This window comes from Oryza brachyantha, chromosome 6, assembly GCF_000231095.2.
Source record: "Oryza brachyantha chromosome 6, ObraRS2, whole genome shotgun sequence".
Classification (NCBI taxonomy): Eukaryota; Viridiplantae; Streptophyta; class Magnoliopsida; order Poales; family Poaceae; genus Oryza; species Oryza brachyantha.
Window position 1 is genome coordinate 7,571,628 of NC_023168.2, and position 23,463 is coordinate 7,595,090.

At 35.6% G+C, this 23,463-nt stretch overlaps 2 protein-coding genes across 10 annotated transcripts; one reads left to right on the top strand and one right to left on the bottom strand.

Annotated features, from left to right (window-relative positions):
* The first annotated feature begins 3,748 nt into the window (after nucleotides 1–3,748).
* On the top strand, nucleotides 3,749–12,561 carry LOC102702105. 7 transcript variants are annotated; one of them, XM_015838836.1, is made up of 16 exons: nucleotides 3,749–3,829; nucleotides 4,887–5,025; nucleotides 5,987–6,103; nucleotides 6,186–6,269; nucleotides 6,956–7,078; nucleotides 7,351–7,476; nucleotides 7,667–7,789; nucleotides 7,893–7,994; nucleotides 8,106–8,222; nucleotides 8,322–8,423; nucleotides 8,530–8,646; nucleotides 8,746–8,847; nucleotides 8,952–9,068; nucleotides 9,173–9,274; nucleotides 9,378–9,494; nucleotides 11,599–12,561. In XM_015838836.1, the coding sequence occupies exons 1-16, from the start codon at nucleotides 3,785–3,787 to the stop codon at nucleotides 12,405–12,407; spliced, it is 2,442 nt and encodes an 813-aa protein (XP_015694322.1). In that variant the 5' UTR covers nucleotides 3,749–3,784; the 3' UTR covers nucleotides 12,408–12,561. The 7 variants fall into 7 exon arrangements, with proteins under 7 accessions (XP_015694322.1, XP_015694321.1, XP_015694323.1 ...); XM_015838835.1 differs by having other exon boundaries at nucleotides 6,189–6,269; nucleotides 8,946–9,068; XM_015838837.1 differs by having other exon boundaries at nucleotides 6,192–6,269; nucleotides 8,946–9,068.
* Nucleotides 12,562–14,145: 1,584 nt separating this feature from the next.
* On the bottom strand, nucleotides 14,146–19,102 carry LOC102701639 (BURP domain-containing protein 10-like). Of its 3 annotated transcripts, none has more exons than XM_006655959.3 (3): nucleotides 19,039–19,102; nucleotides 17,802–17,958; nucleotides 14,146–15,940 (listed from the first exon to the last, which is right to left on the bottom strand). In XM_006655959.3, the coding sequence occupies exons 1-3, from the start codon at nucleotides 19,072–19,074 to the stop codon at nucleotides 14,340–14,342; spliced, it is 1,794 nt and encodes a 597-aa protein (XP_006656022.2). In that variant the 5' UTR covers nucleotides 19,075–19,102; the 3' UTR covers nucleotides 14,146–14,339. The 3 variants fall into 3 exon arrangements, with proteins under 3 accessions (XP_006656022.2, XP_015693419.2, XP_006656021.2); XM_015837933.2 differs by having other exon boundaries at nucleotides 14,146–15,943; XM_006655958.3 differs by having other exon boundaries at nucleotides 14,146–15,982.
* Nucleotides 19,103–23,463: the final 4,361 nt, after the last annotated feature.

Below are 23,463 nucleotides of genomic sequence, written 5' to 3' on the forward strand. Positions count from 1 at the left end.
AATTAGCCTATGTAATACTACAGTAAATATTTGTTAATTATGGATTAATTAGGCTTAAAAATTCGTCCCGCGGATTAGCTCTCATTTATGAAATTAGTTTTTTATTAGTCTATATTTCATACTTCAAATTAGTATCCAAACATCCGATTTGGTATGGACTAAAAAATTTTAGCCCTATCTAAACACCCCCTAACACCCCCTAAGATGCATTAGTATTGAAGTATAGAACGAGTACACCCATGATAGAGCCAGCAAGTACACTGTAAGTACGTCTAAAAAAAGACTACTCTTAGACCATTAGAAACGGGAGTTTTATTCTCGTTTAAGAGTACCATATCAATATTTTTGATGATATAATGATAAATTGATTACAATATTTTTGATGACATGATAATAAATTAATTAAGAGAGTGTGTTCTATCTATATGAAACTATGTGCACATTGCCAATTTAGCTTGTCTGTTGAATGTATTGCCTATGAACCAAAATGAAACTTATGCATTGTATGCCATATTTCAATCATTAACTAAATGTCCCAAGACCAGTCTGGCCCTCAGGAAGATGATGGGAATTTTTTTTTTTTGCAAGAGCTAAGAGATATTCGTGCTCTTTGTAATAGACCGTGGACTGTTATAGGTGATTTCAACCTGTTTTATGAAGCAGCTGATAATATAACAACAACCTGAACCGAGCAATGATGGGAAGGTTCCGATACCTATTAGATGACTTGGATCTGAAAGAGATCCCTCTTTTGGGGCGTAAATACACCCGATCCAATGAGGGTTTGTCACCAACTCTATTCTGTCTTGATCGAGTATTCTGCTTTTCGGATTGGGAGGACATCTTCCTTGAGTGTCTCTTGCAAAGTTTGGCTTATGTGGTCTCGGACCACTGCCCCCTCACTGCTGGGTTAAAGGTTAAAGTGCATGGAAAAAGGAGGTTTTTTTTTTGAAAGTTTTGGGCCTAACTTAGATGGTTTCAAGACTCTTGTTGAAGAAAGTTGGGGAACTCATTTAGACTCGGTTTGCCCCGTGGAGCAATTTTATCTTAAATTGCTTTGCCTCAACAAAGGGCTGCAAAAGTGGAGTAGAAAAAAGTGGGGAACGTCAAACTTCAACTTGACATGGCAAAAGAAATACTCCACAGGCTAGAAATTGCAAGGGATCTGCAACCCTGTCTGAATAGGAGGAATGGCTTTCGAAAAAACTCAAACTTCATTGTCTTGGTTTGGCCTCGCTGGAGCAAACAATTGCAAGGCAGCTATCGAGGGTCCTGTATGTTCGCGAAGGGGATGAAAATATCTCCTTCCACTAGCATGCAAGATTTAAGAAGAAAAAGAATTTTATAGCCAAGCCAGTGGTTGGTGATCAAATCCTTACTTCGCATGACGATAAAGAAGAGACAATATTCGATTTTTATGAGAACCTCCTAGGGACAGATTGTCAGAGGAATTTCACGGTTGATTTCACCAAGTTGGGGATTTCACAACATGATCTGTAGTTTCTGGAGGAACCTTTCTCAGAATAGTAAGTGTAGAGTATTGTTAAAGACTTGTCTCTTGATAAGGCCTTGGGGCCTAATGGGTTTACAGGAAGATTCTATAAGGTGTGCTGAGATGTTATCAAAGCTGATATAATGCTAGTATTCTCGACAATCCCCTTACGGGGCATGTTAAAAAGTTTAAGTTTCTGAAGACGGCTTTTATAACTCTCTTGCCAAAAAGATGGATGCTAATCAAGTTAAAGACTATCGGCTTCCCCTTTTTAACACAAAACCAACCGCCTCTCGGGTTGTGTTGGACTTTGCTGGGGAATAGCTCCTCCATGAAAAACCGACATGGTTTTGATCCATTATCACTAGCCCGCTTCGATCTACCTGAGTTGACATTGATGGCCTTTCCAGCGCATAGCCCAACACCGTAGCTCGTGGACTTTGGAGACCTTAGTAGCCTACTTAGTTCTGGAGAAGGTCTCCCGCAAGGATAGTGCATGGACTCCGCCGAGAAAACCTCCATGAGAGCTCCTCTCGTCGGCGACGATGAGTTCGCCGCCGCCTCCGCCGACACACCTACTAAATCGCCTGCTGGATCGCCCATCCTTTATTTGTTTTTATCTGATAATTTTGGACAGCTGCCCGGCCAGAAACAGTAGCGATCGAGACATCACAAGCGACACACAGAATCTGTAAGTACAGCACCCTGAAATCATATCAGTTTGTCGCCATTCTCGCCAACGCCAAGGTGGTTTGGTGCAGCGTCCATTTCCAATTACCAGATCTGGCCGTACTTGCCGTTTCCAATTAAAATAGTTCCACGCGCCCTGCATGCATCGTTAGGTAAATCCCTCACCGGCTAATCATTGATCGTATCTGACAACGACGGGTTTAGAGTGATATATAGTGTGTCTATGTAATCGTTTCACCTCGTATTTCAATAAACACAGACAGACAAACCCTTGTACATAATAGGTTGTTTGTTCACTTATCTGAAATGTGTTTTCAAAATTAATAATGTTTTATTTATATCGAATAGTATATGCGGCGTTAATTAACTGCATATTAGATCATCTATCATTTAAAAAAAATGAATTGAAATATATTTAGGCCATTTTTTACTACCAATGTTTTATTTTGAATCATCCTTAAACAAATATTTTCACTTAGTTTGGTATTTTTTCTATGCTGAGGTATGCGCCATCTCAAACAACCTGTTCATCAATATGCACATCTATAACCTTAAGTATATCAGCTCCAGCATATTGTTAACTCCCCTGCTATATGCATGTCGATATCTTTGTTAGGGCATGTTCAATGATAAAGCCTACTGTGAGCTTTATCTCAAACCACGTCAGCAACAAGAATATATTTTATAATAGACATACAAAGGTAGAGTCAAACAAAGGTAGAGTTAAAGTATGATTTCTTCATTAATACAATATAATATTTTTTATTACGCTAATTTCCTTTTTATACACCCTCATGCAAGAAAATTTTCTTTAATAAATGCTAAGAGTCGACTCTAAACCGTTGCCATGTATGACAACAACTTTTCTCTCTCCTTCTCTCTTTCTTCCGTGTCATCAAATTTGCTTTCGTGACAATTGAGAGAGTCAACTAATAAACAACTTTGTACGTGCCCTCGGAGGAGAGACTAAACATGGCTATAAAAGAGAGTTGTATAAGCTAACAGTCTCTTTTCGTATTTTTCTATGTGACACTATTTAATATTGATGTATTATTTTAAAAATATTCAATTATTAATTATTTTATCGTGATTTGATTTATTATTTAAAAAAATTTTACACATGGTTTATAATTTTCCATATTTGCATTAAGATTTTGAATAAGACAAACGATCATACGTAGATTTAAAAATCAACCGTGGAAATAAATTACTTAGTATAAAGTGATTTTTTTAAAAATATGGTTCAAAGCGAACCTTTAGGAATGGAAGATGGCCCAAATGGTAATTTACTCTTCCAATAATATAGACCGCCAGTAATCATCATTAATTCTTACTTTTTCTTTTGTCCATTTTTGTAGCGTTGCCTTCACAACATCATGCCATGTTGCAATGCTCTTCCAGGCGGGTCGATGTCATTCATAGGCCATACCCTGAAGCTAGCCCCTCACCTAGCCGATTAATTATATTGTCCACGTGTTAAGCGGACGCATCATCGATCGATTAATTAATTGTCCTTCTCCATACATTTTGGGTCAATAAATAGGCACCCTGGCTTGACCTCTTCGATCAGAAATATACATACATTTGCCGTCGATTCTCATAATGGATGTCTTCTTGGTGTCACTCATCATCTCACTGATCCTCCTGGTGAGTGCGCATGCTTGCATATATTCAGAAGTTAATAGTTCTGGGTGCACAGTTAATTAGTTACATTTATGCACGCGACAAACAATCACATTGTCGTATATATTCGTATCTAGCCTGTCAGGAAGTTTTAACAAGGTATATAATTATATCTAGCTGTATAGATCATAGCCATGCATGTACATGTGAGTACTATGACTACTCTCTTAATTAGCCTCTGTTATCAGTTATTCATTTTTTTTATCATGTATTCTGAATGATTGTTTAATTAGGTAAGGCCTTGTTTTGCAATACAACGATTTTCAAAAATTATACTTGTTCTGTTTTCTTTCTAAATGAAGAGTTAGTTTTGGAAACATTTTTTACGTGGGGAGCTGTAATAACACGAGAAAAAAACTATAAATATGTCATTTAATATTGTACACACATTATATTAGCTTTTTTTTTAGTTTCTATAAGTTTTCAAAATACCTTTAGATAGATATAAGAGACGATCCTTTTTGCAGACTTCTTACACGACGTACGGTTTTGTATATATGTTTTAAGATTTTTCCATGTTTTTGGTTTTCTTTTGATAAGTTACTTTTACTTGGCATACTAGAGAGGAATCACATCGACCACAGATAATAGCATAGGCAGAATATGAACGAACGATGATTTACATTAAAGCAACAAAAAAATATTTTATATGTTAAATAACAGATAATCATAGTTTATAAAATAACAGTAATTTAAAATCAAGAAAAGTTATTCACAAAATTCTATGTCATGTAAGGAGTCTCTGCACAAAAGAAAAATCTGGAATTTTTTGAAACCTCTCATGGCATAAAACAATTGTCAAACCCTTGTATGTCTAAAGGGAATTTTGGATATAATTGCAGTGGTATATAATTGCAGCGGAATATTGTAGAAAGTGACAGCGTCAATGCAAAATTGTTTAACCGGTGCAATAGTGTAGATTTTCTTTGCATTTATCATATTTGAGTATAACATAAGTCATATCTATCACAATATTTTGTTGCACTTACAATTTTGATATGCCTGATGATGATAAATACAGATCGGAGGAAGCAGCGAAGCAAACACCGCGGTTGCTGCGGCCATACCGTCTCCCACAGGGATGGAGTACTGGCAAAAACTATTCCCTGAAACACCTATGCCCCCAGCCATATTAGACCTGTTGACACCACTGCCTGCAGGTCTCTCTATCGGTGGATAGTTGCATAACCCAGAAAGAATAAATTTAATGATTAAAACTACCTGTGAATAAAAATAGATAGCAAGATGTATATAAGTTTATAAATTAAATACAAGCATTAAAGAATATATTAGCATTCAAATATTTGAAGGTAATTTTACCAGGAACCGAACATAACTCAGTTGGTCGAGGGCGGGATCTATGCCTAGACCGCCAAGGTTTTTAGTTCTTGTGTACGCGTATTTAGGTGTCTATTTAAAAGCTGCCTAGATCCTCCTAGCTAGGTCAAGTTATGATGTGACATTAATATATGCTTTTCTTTGATGGAGAGATTTTATATATTTCCACGGAAGATGGAAAGAAGAACATACAAACACTCACGAGTACGTGTATACATACTCTTGACCTATTTAGGAAGAGTGGAGGGGAGAAGTAGATTGCTATACCTATAATGATGTTTACACTTTATTATTTCTATTAGTCAACTGAACATTTAATTTTTAAAGAAGAATAAGGACATGTTTAAAGGTAGAGCTTATTATCGACTCTTATCTCCACGTCAGTAACAAAAAGCTATTTTATAATGATACGTACAAAGGTAGAGTCAAGTATGGTTTCTTCATTGATGTAATAAAATATTTTTTATTACGCTAGTTTCCTTTTTATCCACCCTCATGTAAGAATGTTTCCTTTAATAAATGCTAAGAGTCGACTCTAAGCTGTTGTCATGCATAACAATGGTTTTCTCTCTTCTTCCTCCATGTCACCAAATTTGTTTACGTGACGATTGAGAGAGTAAACTAATAAGCACCTTTGTATGTGTTATAATAATCTTCTGCAGTTCCCTATATCAAACAATCAAGAATAATAATGAACCACATCATTCCTTATATTTTGGTTAACATATATAGAAAGAAATTTCAATTAAAGAAATATTATTTTATTTCTTCCATGATATATAGAGGAATTAAAAGAAGTATCAGTGGCATATGAGAAACAAGGTAAAAAGCCAATGAACCATTTCTTTGTGGGACATAGCTCAAACAATCAGCATGAAAACTCTCTACGCTCAACCAAAGGTGAGCATATTTGAAATTAGTTTGTTAATGTATTGTGTGTGTGTTGGAAAATTAAATATTTCTTTATATTGGATACGACAAGAAGTAGATGGACTAAAGGAAGTGTCAGTTTCATATGGATCACGCCAAGAGGATGAACATGAACATTGTTTACATGGAACCAAAGGTGAGCTTGGATAAAACATATTAGCAAAACATAATTTTTCACATACCACTATATGTCAATGAAAATTAAGGAAGACTTGAGATACCTCATGGGATACATAGAAACTAAAGGAAGCCTCAATGTCATATAGGAACAACTGCAGAATAGGAATATTAAAATAGACAAAGGATATGAAGAAAGAAAGAAGACGATGCTGTGATCTAGCATGTCAGAGTATATTATATTTTTACTAGGGCATTAGTGTTTTGGTATCATATAGCATATGGATATATAACAAGTTAAAATGTGGTAACGACTAATGAAACCTTTCCCTAAGGGGTATAATTCAAACAATGAATTTGAAATATTTCTACACTCAATCAAAATGGGGAATATTTGAAACAACAGTGATAAATTATTGCATATTCATATGTATTATTGATTAATCCAAGAAAAATAAATATACATTTTGTATTGGCCACGAGCTATAGTGGAACTAAAGGAAGTCTCAATGTCATATGGATTATAAAAAGAAGAGAAGAAACACAAAGCATTCCCTACGGAATATAGGTCAACAAGGGGTATGGAAAGTATATACATAAAAATAAAGGTTAAAACATTTGGAACTAGGATATTATTGTAATATATTTCATGTATATCTTACATACATGTCTATTGAAATAAAAAGTGGGGCGTATGAGCTGCAGTGGGACTGAAAGAAGTCTCCGTGTCATATGGAAGTGAAGGTGAAGAGGAGATCAGGAAAGCATTCCCTATGGGACGACATATGCTAAACAAGGAACGAGAGAAGCCTCTACACACAGATAAAGGTTAGAGTGTTTGTAACTACATTTGGAGTATTTGCATTTTCATGTCTTATTGACATATAAACAAAACAAAACATATTGTTTGTACATGAGTCATGAGCTGTAGAGGAACTTGAAGAAGTAACGATATCAGATCGCCCAAAAGTTAAAACAATTCAAGTATATATAGAAAGAAGAAGTTGACAATATTTGGATCATAGGATGTTATTGTAATGTATTTTATGTATTTATTATATAGATGACTATTGAAAATATATTTTGAATGATATGAGCAGTAGAGCGACTAAAGGAAGTTTCAGTGTCCTATGGAAGTGAAACTAAAGAGGTGCCACAGGAAGAAATCCCCATGGAACTATCTATGTTCGAAAAGGAACCAAAAGCAAATCTAAACACAAACAAAGGTAGGAATTTTTGATGCACTGTGTGTGTCATATGGCCCAAAGGGAAACTAATCAATCCGTTCCCCATATGGATTGAACATAAGAATATAAACATGCAAATGAAGATGAGATTATTTTAAATGAGAGGATGGCAATGTAATATATGATGTGTATCTTAGTACACGTCTAATGAATAAAATATGAGCTGCAGTGGGACTAAAGGAAGTCTCAGTGTCACATGGAAGTGACGGTGAAGATAAACCAAGTAAAGCATTCTTTACCAGAGGGTATATGCTGGGAAAGAAACATGAAAAATCTTTACATGGACCTAAAGGTGAGATTATTAGCAAATATATTTGTTGTGCTGTAATTTTGTATATGTTGATGGCATTTGCAGAAACTAAATAAATTGTCTCTACATTTTCTATGAACTATAGATGTACTAAAAGAAGTGTCGGTAACATATGGACCAGAATTGAAACTAAGCACTGTGCTCCCTGTAGGATATGAAAATCATAAATATACAGACACTATCGAAGGTAATATTATTTGGATCTAGTAGATGCTTGAGTAACATATTTTGTGCTATCTTATCTCTTATATACATTTCAATTGAAAATTTAAAAAATGGGCCATATGAGCTTCAATAGGAGTGAAGGAAGTCTCAGTGTCATATGGAAGTGACAGTGAAGAGGAACCACACAATACATTCCCTACAAAATATATTTTGGACAAGGAACACGAAAATCCTCTACATGTGGACAGAGGTGAGAATATTTGGAAATTAATATATTGCATTTTATTATTTGTCTTTTACTTAAACATAAAACAAAATAAATTGTTTATAAATGGGCCAACAATTGTAGAGAAACTCAAAGAAGTCTCGGTGTCATATGGCCCAAAACTAAAAGCAAGCAATTCGCTCCACACAGGATATGGACATAAAAGAAATATATACGTAAACGGAGGTAAGATTCTTCGGAATTAGAGGATGTTAATGTGACGTGTCTTGTGTATATCTTATATATATATGTCTACTAATATAAGAAAAGACTGGATCATAAACAACTATAGGACTAAAAGAAGTGTCAGTGTCGTATGGAAGTGACGGTGAAGAGGAACCACACAATGCATTCCCTACAAAATATATGTTGGACAAGGAACACGAAAATCCTCTACATGTAGACAAAGGTGAGAATATTTGGAAATACATTTGTTGTATTGCATTTTATTATTTGTCGTTGACTTAAACATAAAACAAAATGAATATAAATGGGCCAACAATTTTAGAGGAACTCAAAGAAGTCTCGGTGTCATATGGCCCAAAAATAAAAGCAAGCAATTCGCTCCCAATAGGATCTGGACATAAAAAACATATATACGTAAACAGAGGTGAGATTCTTTGGAATTAGAGGATGTTAATGTGACGTGTATTGTGTATATCTTATATACATCTCTACTAATATAATAAAAGACTAGATCATGAATAGCTACAGGACTAAAAGAAGTGTCAGTGTCGTATGGAAGTGACGGTGAAGAGGAACCACACAATGCATTCCCAACAAAAGATATGTTGGACAAGGAACACGAAAATCCTTTACATATAGACAAAGGTGAGAATATTTGAAAACACATTTGGTGTATTGCATTTTATTATTTGTCATTGACTTAAACATAAAACAAAATAAATTGTTTATAAATGGGCCAACAATTGTAGAGGAACTCAAAGAAGTCTCGGTGTCATATGGCCCAAAAATGAAAGCAATCAATTCGCTCCCCATAGGATATGGACATAAAAAATATATATACATAAACGGAGGTGAGATTCTTTGGAATTAGAGGGTGTTAATTTGATGTGTCTTGTGTATATCTTATATACATGTCTACTTATATAAGAAACAATGGATCGTAAACTGCTACAGGACTAAAAGAAGTGTCAGTGTCATATGGAAGTGATGGTGAAGAGATAAGCAAAGCCTTCCCTACAAGAGGATCTATGCTAGACAAGAACCGTGAAAATTCTGAACACATGAAGAAAGGTAAGAAAATGATGTAATTTGTTGTATTATATTTTCGTACATATTGTTGACATATAGAAAACTAAATTAATTGTTTTCACTTGCGCTGCAAACTATAGATTAGAAATTCAAAGAAGTATCTCTGTCATATGGCCCAATAGTGGAACCAGGCAATTTTTCTCTATGGTGAATGAGCATAGAAAATTGTCAACATACTACATCCATCCTAAAAAGACTTTGAAACTGTTTAGTTGGCGATTAAGTTTGCCACACCTAATCCTAGTTAAGCCATAGTTTTGATGGATAGTGTTTAAAACCTGACACAACTATAACTTGTCTAACTCGTAGCCACTTGGACCATATGACATTCACTCTATTCTATTACCTAACTTGGCCAAAGCTTTGTTTGTCATTTTGTTTGACACAAAAGTGTAGCAAGACTAAAGTTAGCTACCTTAGTAAAAATGTATGACAATGTTAACTCCCAACCAAGTATGATCTTTACTTTTAGATCCTCTTGTTTGTCCCTCGCAGTCACATAATTATTGCATTAGAGAGCTTGGTAAAGTATGCGACAAATGCATTGGGATTTAAAATAATATGGATAAATGTATTGGGGTTTGAAAAAGTGAAGGGCATTCTAGTTTGTGTAGATTTGTATATGTATATGTGAGGTAGACTAAAAATCACTTTTTTAGACACAAGGAGTATATTTAAAGGTGAAAGTATGTCTAGCATGTTCTGATGTAGTTTGAAATATCTTATAGATATGTCTAGAAAATGCACTTAGCTTTTTTCACAGTATAAGTTGTTTTCCTTCAAAATATTGGGTGATTTCTAGTATAAAATTTGGTACCATTAAATATGTTAGGTGCCAAGATATACTAATTTTTATGTTTAAAATTTAGTGTCTTTTTCTACCTATACGAAGGACATACGCTAAAATTTCTAATTTTTGATGATGTCATTAATATTTTCTAGCCTATTGGTATCCACATCTGCATATATAGTTCACTATGGAGCTCAAATTAAAATGTAATGTTGATAATAATAATGAAATAAACAAGGTTTATCAACCCATGAATAAACTCCAAGCACATGCAGATGAACTTAATATTGGACATTCATGATTAATAGGAGTATTTATCATTTGCTATAGTACTACATAAATAGAACATCTTGCCCAACACAGGGATGGATCTAATATTTGTAAGGAGTGGGGCTCATCACCTTCTTCATCCAGCCGCCCTGGCCTTATCTCCTCCTCCCTCTCTCTACTTATCTCTTTGGGGATCTAGCATGTAGTAGAGCTCCACACAAAATCTACTCCTATGGCCCACCAAACACAGAGAAACTAATGGAGAAGAAGTTGCAAGGGAGATATTATAGTGCCTGGTGGGGAAGAAGTGATGGCTGCCCTAATTGAGGGAGCTAGTCAGCTACTTTATCTCATTGTTATTGTTCTTGAGCTCTTTATTGATAATATTATCTAACACTGTCTTTTATCTATTGATTAATATATATTATTTGGATACATGTATAGATTTAGTAGCGTCCATTTGAACTTGTACATGCTGAAAAGTCTTACATTACGAAATAAAAGTAGTAGAACAAAAATGTGGTATCAACGATGTCCAAACTTTTCTAGTGCTTTAGAGACATGCAGATATACCTCTAGTATCTAACATTAAATTTGAAGAAAAGCTCGACAACACATATAATTATGAATCTCCAATTCCAGTCTAACTTCCCAAATTAGTTTTTAAGAGGGTATATTATTAACTAGATGGAAGAAATATAAAAAATAAGATGGTAGGAATAAACTGATTTCCGCATCAATTCAGTGCCCACTGACCATAACCCAATTGGTTTCCGCTCTAATGCTTTTCTGCTGCAGAGAAGGTTTTGCTCTTTGTTTTGTATATAAGCATAACCTAAAATGGCTTATTAATGATAAAATGTAATTTATACGTAAACTTTTATACATATGTTATTTAGATCTAAAAGCAAAGGATCAAAAATAAAATACAGTGGAAAACTTTAAAATCAACTACAAATTACAGCTGGTAAGTATAACCATAGAAGAAAACATAGGATGATTAAATATTGCTAATTGCTCGTTCAGGTGCTGGAATGAACCATCGACCCCACATTCACGCCCACGGCAACACAAGGCGGCTGGCCGACGTATTCTTCTTCCACGACGCCCTCCGGCCAGGCTCCATCATCACGCCGACCATCCCGACGACCGACTCGCTGCCGGCACTCCTTCCTCGCCGCGTCGCCGACTCCATCCCGTTCTCCACCGACCGCTTCGCCGACATCGTCGCCATGTTCGCGCCAGCGTCCCTCGCCATGGCCCGCGAGATACGGTGGGCGCTGGACACCTGCCAGCACCCGCGCCCGCTCCCTGGCGAGAAGGCCGGCTGCGCCACCTCCCTCGAGTCCCTTGCCGAGCTCGCCGCCGGCCTCCTCGGGACGCGCGACGTCCAGGCGTTCTCCGCCGCCGACCTGCCCACCGACGGCGCGGACACGCCGGCGCAGCGCGGGAGGTACAACGTGACCGCTGTGCGGGAGCTCTCCGCCGGCGCCGCCGGCTCGGAGCCAGCGCTCGTCGTGGCGTGCCACGACCTGACGTACCCCTACGCGGTGTTCTACTGCCACACGACCAAGCCAACCGCCGCGTACGCGGTGACGCTGGTGGCCGCGACCGAGGTGGACGGCTCGCCGTCGCCGGCGAGGATGGAGGTGCTGGCCGTCTGCCACCTCGACACGTCGCGGTGGAACCCGGCGAACCCGTTCTTTGTGGCGCACAGCGTCAAGCCGGGGGAGGTGTCCGTGTGCCACTTCCTCACCAAGCTCAGCATTGTCTGGGTCCCACGCACTGACAAGGGTGGCCCACGTGCAAACTTTACTCCCTCCATTTTTCTTTAACACGATGTTTGGTTAAGTTAATTTTTAACCAACCACTATCATATAAAAAAATTGGAGGGTGCATAAGTTCGTTGATCATTTTGTGAACCAAATGCACGTGGCGCATATATGTACTACCTCCGTTTATTAACGTAAGATGTTTGACTTTTTGTTACGTTTGGCCATTCGTCTTATTCAAAAATTTAGTGTAAATATAAAAAATAATAAGTCATACTTTAAGTTCTTTTGATAATAAAGTAAGTCACAAGCAAAATAAATAATATTTTTGTAATTTTTTTCAATAAGACAAATGGTCAAACATCGTAAAAAAAGTCAAACATCTTGAAACAGAGGAAGTATATATGTTGTGTTGTTTCACTGTTTAGAGAAGAGAGTTGAGGATGGCAGACTTTACGTGCATCCCTGTTTCTCATCGTCTCTTGTGACAATAATTCATATGTGTGTGCGTGTTTTCTATTGAAAATAATATTGTGCCCTTGTATACATGACTACACGAAACGACAGAATTACTCCTTTGATTTTATATAATAATAATAATGTAACATAGCTTTGGACTAGACATGAATTAAGATAACTAACTGTTTGCATGTATTGTATTTAAAACACACCTTTAATTAGAACTTGTTGAATAGACGGATATGATATAATGGTATATCTATAATTGATATGTATGGGCTGATTTCATTCTCTCCCCTGCTAATACTTGGTAATAAGATGGAGGAAGTGTTGTTTTCTTTTGTTCCAATATTTAAGTCAACCTGAGATAAAGATGTGTTAATAATAGATGTTTCATCAAGCATTTATATTACCAATATTACCTTTTTTCTTATTTAATGTAGTAGACTTTTGGGTCTATGTCTGGCCATTAATCTTCTTCAAAAATATTATGGCAAATTACTCAATGTTAAATTTGAATATGTTCTTTTTAGATAATTTCACCCAAACTAATCATATACTCGGTAAGAACTGTATGTACTCTACTCGAGGGGAACAAAATGTTATGGGAAGTGCACTGAAAAATGATGGAGAATCTCCTGCTTGACCCTTAGATGTATCATCATATCGCTATCTGAAATATAAAATCCATGATATTTGTCTCATTTTTTATATACCACAAACATGCTTTCTCCTTATCTGTAATAGGTACTCCCTCCGTTTTATAATATAAGATGTTTGATTTTTTTACTTGTAATATTGACTATTTGTCTTATTAAAAAATTTATAGAAATATCATTTATTTTACTTGTGACTTTATTATAAAAAAATTTTAAGCATGACTTGTCATTTTTTATATTTATACTAAATTTTTAAATAAGACGAATGGTTAAATATTATAAAAAAAAGTCAAACATCTTATATTATGAAATGGAGACAGCAGTATTCTTAATTTCTTACCAGAACTATCAAGTCATAATTTTTAAAGGGCAAAGGATGGTCACATGGTCCATGTTGCTCGTTCTTTTAGGGGAGAGACTTATCTCACCAACTCATTCATCTAGGACTATATAAATAGGGGGCATTCATGAACTGCCTGCTGCAGAACCAAGAAGCTATAAACATCGATTAATTTGGTTCTACCCTTATCTTGGCTCCTTGTAATTCCATGGATGTATATACCCCAGTACGTGCTGTATCACTAACTAGCCCTGTGTAAATATATGTTTCCTGATACAATACAGGGACAACATAAGAATTCCTTTGATATCAGAAACATGGTAACACTTGAGCACACAAAGTAAAAACACAAACACACTGCATTTGATATATTACAAGTGCACGCATGGTAAAGCGCGCTGGCCCAGTACATGACAGATCCATAATTAAGCTTCCTTATTTTTGTCATAGCCAACACTAACACACCGGCCAAGCAGGTGCATGAGCAGGTGCATGGCACCATTTTATTTATTTAGTGTTACATAGACATGCATGCTTCTACTGCTCTGCTGCTGTGGCTTGTTGCTGTGCACTAGCATGATCAGCAGGCGCCCAGATGATGCTGTCCCTGCTGATGAAGTGGCACGCGGCGCCCTCGCCGGGCCTGAGATTTGCCGGCATCTTCTTCGGGTCAAACTCCGATGTGTCAAGGTGGCACACAGCCAGAGCCCTAATCAGCACTTCTCTATTTTCGTCGCCGTCGCCTTCCTCCTGCTGCAGCAGCGTCACCTCGTAGGACCTCGTCGGGTTAATCGCGTGGCAGTAGAACACCGCGTGCGCGAACTTCACGCCATGGCAGGTCATGCTCTCCTGCGAGCTCGTCACCGTCTTCACCGACACCACGCTGTACCTCCTTCTGGGCATGCCCGTGGTGGTGCCGTCGATGCCTTCCTCCGGCACTTCGGAGGAGGAGAAGGCCCGCAGGTCTCGCGTCCCGAGCACGGACATGGCTAGCTCGACCAGCGACTCGACGGACCTGGCGCAGGCCCGCCGCTCTCCCCTGACGGGGTAGCCAGGACGCTCGCACATGGCCAGCGTGCCCCATATGCCGCCGGCCATGGCGGAGGACACCGGCGCGAACAGCTTGAGGATGTCGGTGAAGTTCTTGGTGGACATCGGAACGGACTCCGCAACATCACGGCGCAGGAAAGGGCCTCGAGCGGAAGCCGGCATGATGTAAGGGGTAAATGTCGAACCGGGGGTCAAGAGTTCCTCCCCAAATACCATGTGGTTGTGGCCGTCATGGTGAATGTGATCATGCCCACCTGTTGAACTACCATAGTTATAGCTTGACATTTTCTTCTTTGCTAGGTGGACATGACCATGCCCATGTATTGGGTGTCCGTAGTTGTAACCTTCTTCTTGTTTGTCATAGTTGTAACTTGAAAGTTTCTTCTTGTCTAGATAAACATGATCATGTCTAAGTTTTTGGTTGCCATAGTTATAACCATCTTCTTTCTTGCCATAGTTGTAACCAGCGTCTTTGTTATCATATTTATAACCATCTTCTTTATTGCTATATTGGTAAACATCTTCTTTCTTGCCATAGTTGTAACCAGCTTCTTTGTTGCCATAGTTATAGCCATCTTCTTTCTTGCCATATTGGTAACCATCTTCTTTCTTGCCATAGTTGTAACCAGCTTCTTTGTTGTCATAGTTATAGCCATCTTCTTTCTTGCCATATTGGTAACCATCTTCTTTCTTACCATAGTTGTAACCAGCGTCTTTGTTGTCATAGTTATAGCCATCTTCTTTCTTGCCATATTGGTAACCATCTTCTTTCTTGCCATAGTTGTAACCAGCGTCTTTGTTGCCATAGTTATAGCCATCTTCTTTCTTGCCATATTGGTAACCATCTTCTTTCTTGCCATAGTTGTAACCAGCGTCTTTGTTGCCATAGTTATAGCCATCTTCTTTCTTGCCATATTGGTAACCATTTTCTTTCTTGCCATAGTTGTAACCAGCTTCTTTGTTGCTATAGTTATAGCCATCTTCTTTCTTGCCATATTGGTAACCATCTTTTTTCTTGCCATAGTTGTAACCAGCTTCTTTACTGCTATAGTTGTAACTATCTTTTTTATGACCATATTGGTAACCATCTTCTTTGTTGCCATAGTGAAAAAACGAGACATTCTTCTCAGCTGGGAAACATGATCATTGCAATATGTACATAGAAATCAAAACTATATAAATTCTATGGTGAGATTAGTTTCAACTTGTGGGTTATAAATTTCAAACTAAACCTATTTTACAAGTCCCCAATTAATATATTAATGTCGTACGCATGGTAAGTCTTCTAGAACGTAAAAGGCTCTCCAAATAATATATTACCTCTATTCACATATAAGTGATGTTTGGATAGTGATATTTTTCTAATACACTAGATTCATTATTAATTAGCAGTATAAAACCGTATGAAAATATAGCAAATTTGTAATATTTCGAAATTATTTTCTCTAGGCAAATAAATCCATAGAATTTTCCATAATAGAATAAAATCATTCATATTTAAATATATTTTATTTCTTTCCTTAAGAGCAAGGCTAATAATATAACAGGCTGGCTATAAGACTTTTTATAGTCTTTTTTTAGTTCACCCATATACTAGTTAGCTTTTTATTATTAATACATGATCCACATATCACTCTTACAGAGTTCCTGGGTTCCTGTGCCCAAGCTGGCTACAAGCTAACAGTCTGCTTATACTCTTTCTCATCTCATCTCTCCTCCACATAAGTATATAGCTAGCTTATAGCCTGCTATTATAGTTGCTCTAAGGACATAGTTTGAAGATATAATATATAATTTCAAATGTCCGTGCTGGTAGAGGCCAAGGTTTTATATCTTCGGTTATTAGAGAAAATATATTGTGATAATGCATTTGTACAATCATTTTTGTAAAGCAGAAAATTAATCTGCAACTCCATCTACAGTAGAAAATTGACAAAAATGCAGGCATATGCAATTGCTGTCACAAACGTCACGTGATTAGTATTTTGTAGCTCTTCTACACGGATGACCTCCATTAATTTTCACTTTTAGTTATACTTAAGTCAAAATTTAAATTTTCAATCTAAAATTGAAGTTTATTTTGAGGTTTTTCACTGAAGTTTATTTTTAGCTTTAGCTTTTAGATAGCTAAAAAGATATATATATATATATATATTTTATTCGTAAATTATTTTTTTTAAATATGCTGTTTGGCTTCAATCACCCCATGTACTTCATTAAACTTAGCAGATATTTTAGACTGACAATGTCACCGGAAGGATTGCTAAACCTTATCATGTTTGTTTGATCTCATATATTTCACCTTACAAAATAAACTTTAACTGAATGAAAAGTGTTATTGTTCTGGCCTAGTATATATTATATTAACTTTCCTTATCAGATAACATGAAGTTCAAATACCGGATTATTAATTTCCCTATCATGGTTTTGGCTGTGATTTTATCGGTGTTCATACTTCCTTGTAATCTAGTTTTGCGATATTAATAGTTGTGATTGTTTGGCTTTTTGAGAGAAAAAATCAAACGACATATTTGCATATGAAAATTAATTTATGAATACAACTTTTATATACGCCTTCTAAACGATCTAAAAGCTAAGACTAAAACTTAAAAAAAAAATCCTAAAATCAACTTTAGATTTATAGTTGAGAAATCAAAATTTAGCCTATACGCATAAACATAAGTGAAAAATAAGGCTATATATAGACGCAAATTAACGCAGAGCTTCGTAATATAGGACAAGACAGGATAAGTTCATAATCATATGGGATATCATAGGTTATCATTGTCATATAACCACACACGTGCATACAAAATATATATTTCATTTGTTCTATAATATAACACTTTCTGGTATTATTTAGATTCATATATTAAATTAATCTAGATAAATCTAAAATTTTTTGTAATATTAAACAGATGGAATACGCATGGAGAGAGAGAGCAGTACCGGAAGGAGGCGTCAAGAGATCGAGTATGGCTGATGGGATTGGAGAATTGGGAAGCATTGTTTTCCAGTACGCCGCCACGTCAGCTATCGGCCCTGGTAACGTCACCACCCCTGTCTCTGCACTCAACAAATTTCTCCCTTCTCCGGTCATCATCAGCTGTCAGGCAACAAACCATCGCATGCCACCGATGTTTAGGGGTTGTTTAGTTTACAAAATTTTTTTATAAAAATATTATATTAAAATTTTAAACACATATTTGAAGTATTAAATTTAGTCTAATTACAAAACAAATTTCAGATTCTGTCTATAAACCGCGAGACGAATCTTTTGAGTCTAATTAATCCGTCATTAGCACATGTTGGTACTGTAGCACTTATGGCTAATCACATCCTAATTAGACTCAAAAGATTCGTCTCACTATTTCCTCCATAACTGTGTAATTAGTTTTAATGTTTATATATATTTAATACTTTATTTAGATGTCTAACAATTCGATGCGATGTTTTTGAAAAAAAATTTGAGAACTAAACAGGGCCTTGGTCAATATTGTTTGTGAGAATAAAAGGAAGTTGTTTCTGTAACATGAAAATTTTGTAACTTTAGATTTATACCATGAAAGCCACTGGATAAAGTTTAATACCATTATAACAGTGTGAAAAATTTGTAACTTTAGATTTATACCATAAAAAACAAAGGACATAAAATGAAGTTTGTGACGATACAGAGGTTGTTGTTTCTTCGATTATATATATTTTTTACAATGCCGACCGTCTTAATTTGTAAATTTACGTTCTTATATTGATGTCACAATTGTGTGAAGAGATTATTATATATACATCACAACTTGATTGTAAATTCTCCACACCGTTATACTTATGTAAAGCGGTGCACAACTCTCCATTTTAAAACGAGATCCTCTGACGTAGAAGTCAAAGGGCTTCAGTGATTGACATGTAGGCCCATAAACGATAGGGTCAGATGTCAGTGATCATGTCTCTCTAACTTTACGTCAGAGGAACTACGTCCCTCTATTGTACTGTAGTTTACCACTGTGACAACATATAAAGTCTGTACACATATATGCTGTGATGTATGACCGATATATATACGCAAATAATCTTATACCTTCCTTTTGCTTGTGGTTTAGAAAAGGAAAATATCATCTTTTAGGTGAAGAGCATGGATCTGATAGCTTCACATAAGGGCATAACTCAATGCAGGTAGCTAATCACTTACCAGAAGAAAGGAGAGCAGGGACAAAAGAGCACTCATATTGCTCTGTTCTCAGCTAGCAGATATGATTCTTTGCTTAGTTTGCTCTGGAGTACCCCCAAGAGGGTATTTATAGGCCTACCAGCATAGGTTCAACTGACAAATAAATGGAGAGTTGTTGGCAAATTTGAATCAATTTTCATGCTGGGGGTGCATACTTTTTTGTTACATTATACATGTATAAAATGTGCATTAATATAAACCCACTGAGAAAAATGTAAATCTACTGCAAACTATAGAAAGTTATCACCAATATTTTAATTTCTTATGATATCAATTGCTTATGTTTCGTGTTGAGACGAATTTTACAATAGAATGAAAAATGAATCCCTACTCTTTGGTCGTTCAGATGATCTGGGTTTAAACTAATATGAGTTTTTATGTTGGTTTTTTCAAAGGGGACAACATTCCTCAAAATACTTTGGCCATGAATTTAAATTTTGAAGTGTATTTAGAGTGGGACGAGTTGATGCCTACGGAGAATTTTTCATCCAATGGGCAATGGCACATTCTGCCATCGATTTCGAATAGGAATGACATACTTGTGCCATGTGAAACTTTAGAGGCTTAATTTTAAAATTTATCTTAGGAGATTCTACCATAATTTGTATAACCTTGTTTTCTAAACCGTGTACTATATATACACACATGGTACACCCAGTGTATATATATATATCGCTAAAATGCGTCTATCAATCCGTCCTTACATCATAAATTACGTAGTAGTAATTTGTTTATTGAAGGTCACTGATTTATGTATAAAAAGGAATAAAAGAAAGGATAAAAGGAGTAAAGTAAATTTTTGTGTTTTGATCAATACTCGGTAAGCTATTTATTAAGGAAGAGAGTATAGTATTTTAGGTGCCATTATTACATTTTTAAAAAGACACCTCCAATCAATACAATTTGTAGGGCAGGTATGGGACAAGACACTTGAGGGACTCGTGTCATCACAAGAGCGGAAAGCTGAATGATAAAGATACGTAGCAAAGGAGACATTTTATGTTTGTATTTTCATTAAGACGATTGTAATACGATATTTATGTTTGTATCTGTTTTATATTATAAGATATTTTATATTCTTTAATATATATGTATACTAATAACATATATATATATATATATATATAAAGAAATATTTATTGATCCATGAATATTTGGATAGTGCTAATATATCCTGTAATAAAAAATAGAGACTGTACTAAAGTAATAGTAGCTAGCTAGTGGTTGCTGCACACGTGGACCTCCATTGACATTTTGAATTATCTACAGTTTGTAAGGTTGAATTTGTTTCTTGATTTGTTACCGTGTGGAAATCCTTTTAGTTGCATTAACTGCCTCTTGAATTTTTTATATAGGTTATTTTGACTTGTTTTCGTTGAACTGATTTTGTTTTCGAAAAATTGTCCTCAAGTTTCATATATATAGCACTTGTCGTTTTGGGTAAAACTAACATAATATCTTCTAAAACTTTCATTCTTAAAAATTAATTGTAATGCGTGCCTCCTTTTATTGTCTAAATTTAACTGTGTCATCCTCGACAAGATCAACTGTGCTGCAGGACCACCCATCCACCACACTGGCTAATTAACTCGCTACTGACACAAGAGTTGAATGCTAATTAACTCGTTGCTGACACAATTGTTTGATGCAGTGACCATACTTGCTGTTTTCAATTAAAGATAAACGCCACGTCCTGCATACACAGGTATGACTCACCAGCTGATATAGCTTGGTCGTGTTTGCTAGGTTATTTATAATAATACCTCGCGTGTTGTTTCGAGAACTATATTATATGATAATATATAATATAGTAGATATAAATTCTAAATGTTTTTTACTTACTATATGATTTTTTTCATGTGTTTATATATTTTTTACTTTTATCAATTATTCATATGTTATAATGGTTCGGTTGTATGGTGTGTATTTTGGGAGAAGAGATGAAATTTACACTCTTGATGAATCATCCAAAGGCTAAAAACAATTGAGATGATGTGAAGAGATGCAATTTGCACCATTGATATATTATTGTAAGGCTAAAAATAATTGAGATGATGAAATACAATTTACACCCTTGGTGTATCATCTAAGGCTAAAAATAAATTAGATGATGTAGCTTCACAAGAGAGAAGAGAGAATTAGCTTTAAGTAAATTTGGTGGGCCTTAAGTCTATAGAAAGAAGAGATATGTAACTTTATAGGAATTTTAGATGTTTCATTTCTATTGGAATTTTTCCAACAAAACTCTTTAAATTAAAGGAATGAACCTTATAAAATTATATGAAATTCCTATGAAATGCCTCTTCTCATATAAGTGTAGAGTAAATTTAACAAGAGAGATTCTCATGGAAAAGATCCGTTGAGTCTTTATTCCTACTCAAATTTCTATGTTTTCCTGTGGTCTAATTAAACGGCCATTTTTATGTTTTTTCTGTATTTTGTAATTACACTTATATTCCTGTCTGAATCCTATATTTTTCTTATTCCTTCGTTTGTTATTCTTGTGATTCAAAGATGTCCTAGGGTAGGTAGAACAATCCAGACCAGCATTTATCTATCTGACACATAGCCAGTAAAACAAATTGCATGGCAATATAGATATTGTTATTTGTTTCGTTGTCTATAGATCGATTAATGTATATATCTATGATAAGTATACATTAATTGTTGTTCGTATGAAATTTATTGTTTTATTTATATAAGTGATAATTAAACATAAATAAGTTAACATGACAACATGTACTATTACAACCCGTTAATAAAAACTGCTCGCATTCACATTCACATGTGCAGGTTAAAACATGTGTGCATTAATAAAATTGCTGATGTTCATATTCATACAGCATTATTTTTCACATCTAAAAAGAAAGATGCAATAACTTCTTTAATCATTGTAGCATAGTTATGGTTCAAAACAGGAGCAGCACTATCGTTCGTATCCGTAGTTCCGTAGAACACTATTGTTTAAAACAGGTGCAGCAACTTATCCTCTCTTTGTACCCACAAACAAGGATTCCTAAAAGACCACTACGTGATTTCTAAAAGACCACGTCATCATGAAATTATAGCCGTTTGATTAAAGCTAATTAACTTTGGCTCTGTCGTCACGTGTACATAGATTTTAGCCCATTAGATGCACTCATCATCTTTAGCCCAAAAGCCCACCATGGAGATAAAACCGTAGATTTGGTCCCAATCCATCCGCAATTTCATCGATGGAGATGTCAATGGTTAGATTTAATACTTATATTGTTAGATAATACCTTCTATTTTCAGCTAGCTTCAATTATTATTATCTTTCTAATATTTGATGTGACCAATAAAATAATACACCTTATATATTTGCCTGTTACTCTGAAATTATGTATTTACAGTCTTTTATACGTCCTTCGTTTGGTATGATATGTATTTGTTTATTGTGCTTGCAATTCATTGTAAATTCAAATTCTTAATTGATGTTATGGTTCTCATTATAAATCTTAAACTGTATGCATGTCAATTATTCATACTATATAATGTTCAAATTTTTGAAATTTCCAATATGCTCGCAGCATCGTATGGGGGTATCAACTAGTTTAATCAAAAGGAGTTAACTGCTGCTCACATCCTTCATTCATAGAGGGAAGTAGGTATTAACAAAAGTAGCCCAAATAAATTTTGAGTTATAAATGGAACAATTTTAAAACTGCTCACATACCAGTAGTCTAACAATCACAATCTAGCGCTATTGACTGACCAATTATCCCTCGAATTACTTTAACATATCCTGGTAGTAAATTTTAAAAACATCCAAACACAACATTTGGAAGTTTACCCTAATGTCACATATATGCTCTGTCAATAGTACAATTCCCTGATGTCACGTAACACCAACATTCATCGCTCAATGCTATCATGCCTCTTTGTGCGTAAATCTTAAAAGTACCATTCAAACTTGCATATTGTACCGTACTGCTAGTCCCAAGCCAACAAAACAAGAGATCTAAATTTTGTTCCGAAATGCCAGAAAACTAACTTCTGGTGATTAATTATTCAGACTTATACAGCTCATGATAATTCTCTTGGAACTAAAAAATGCTTTCTAGTAGAAATTACTTAGTCGTTTCTCGAACTGACCAGCCAGATTAGTGTTAAGATCTTCCTACTTCCTAGTGCAGATTTCAGATCAGTTTAGATGAGAACAAATTAATGACCCTTTCACCGTCACCAAGAAAGACAGGTGTAAAAGATGGAGCATTTTTAGGACTCAACAGAAGAATTTGGGCATATATCACACATCCTGTTTTTCAGCTGCCTTGTAATCTATACACAAATGTGACAGTAATTGCATAAAAAAGTATGGGCTGGAGATAAGACAGTATCATGGAAGATAGGAAGTACTGACCA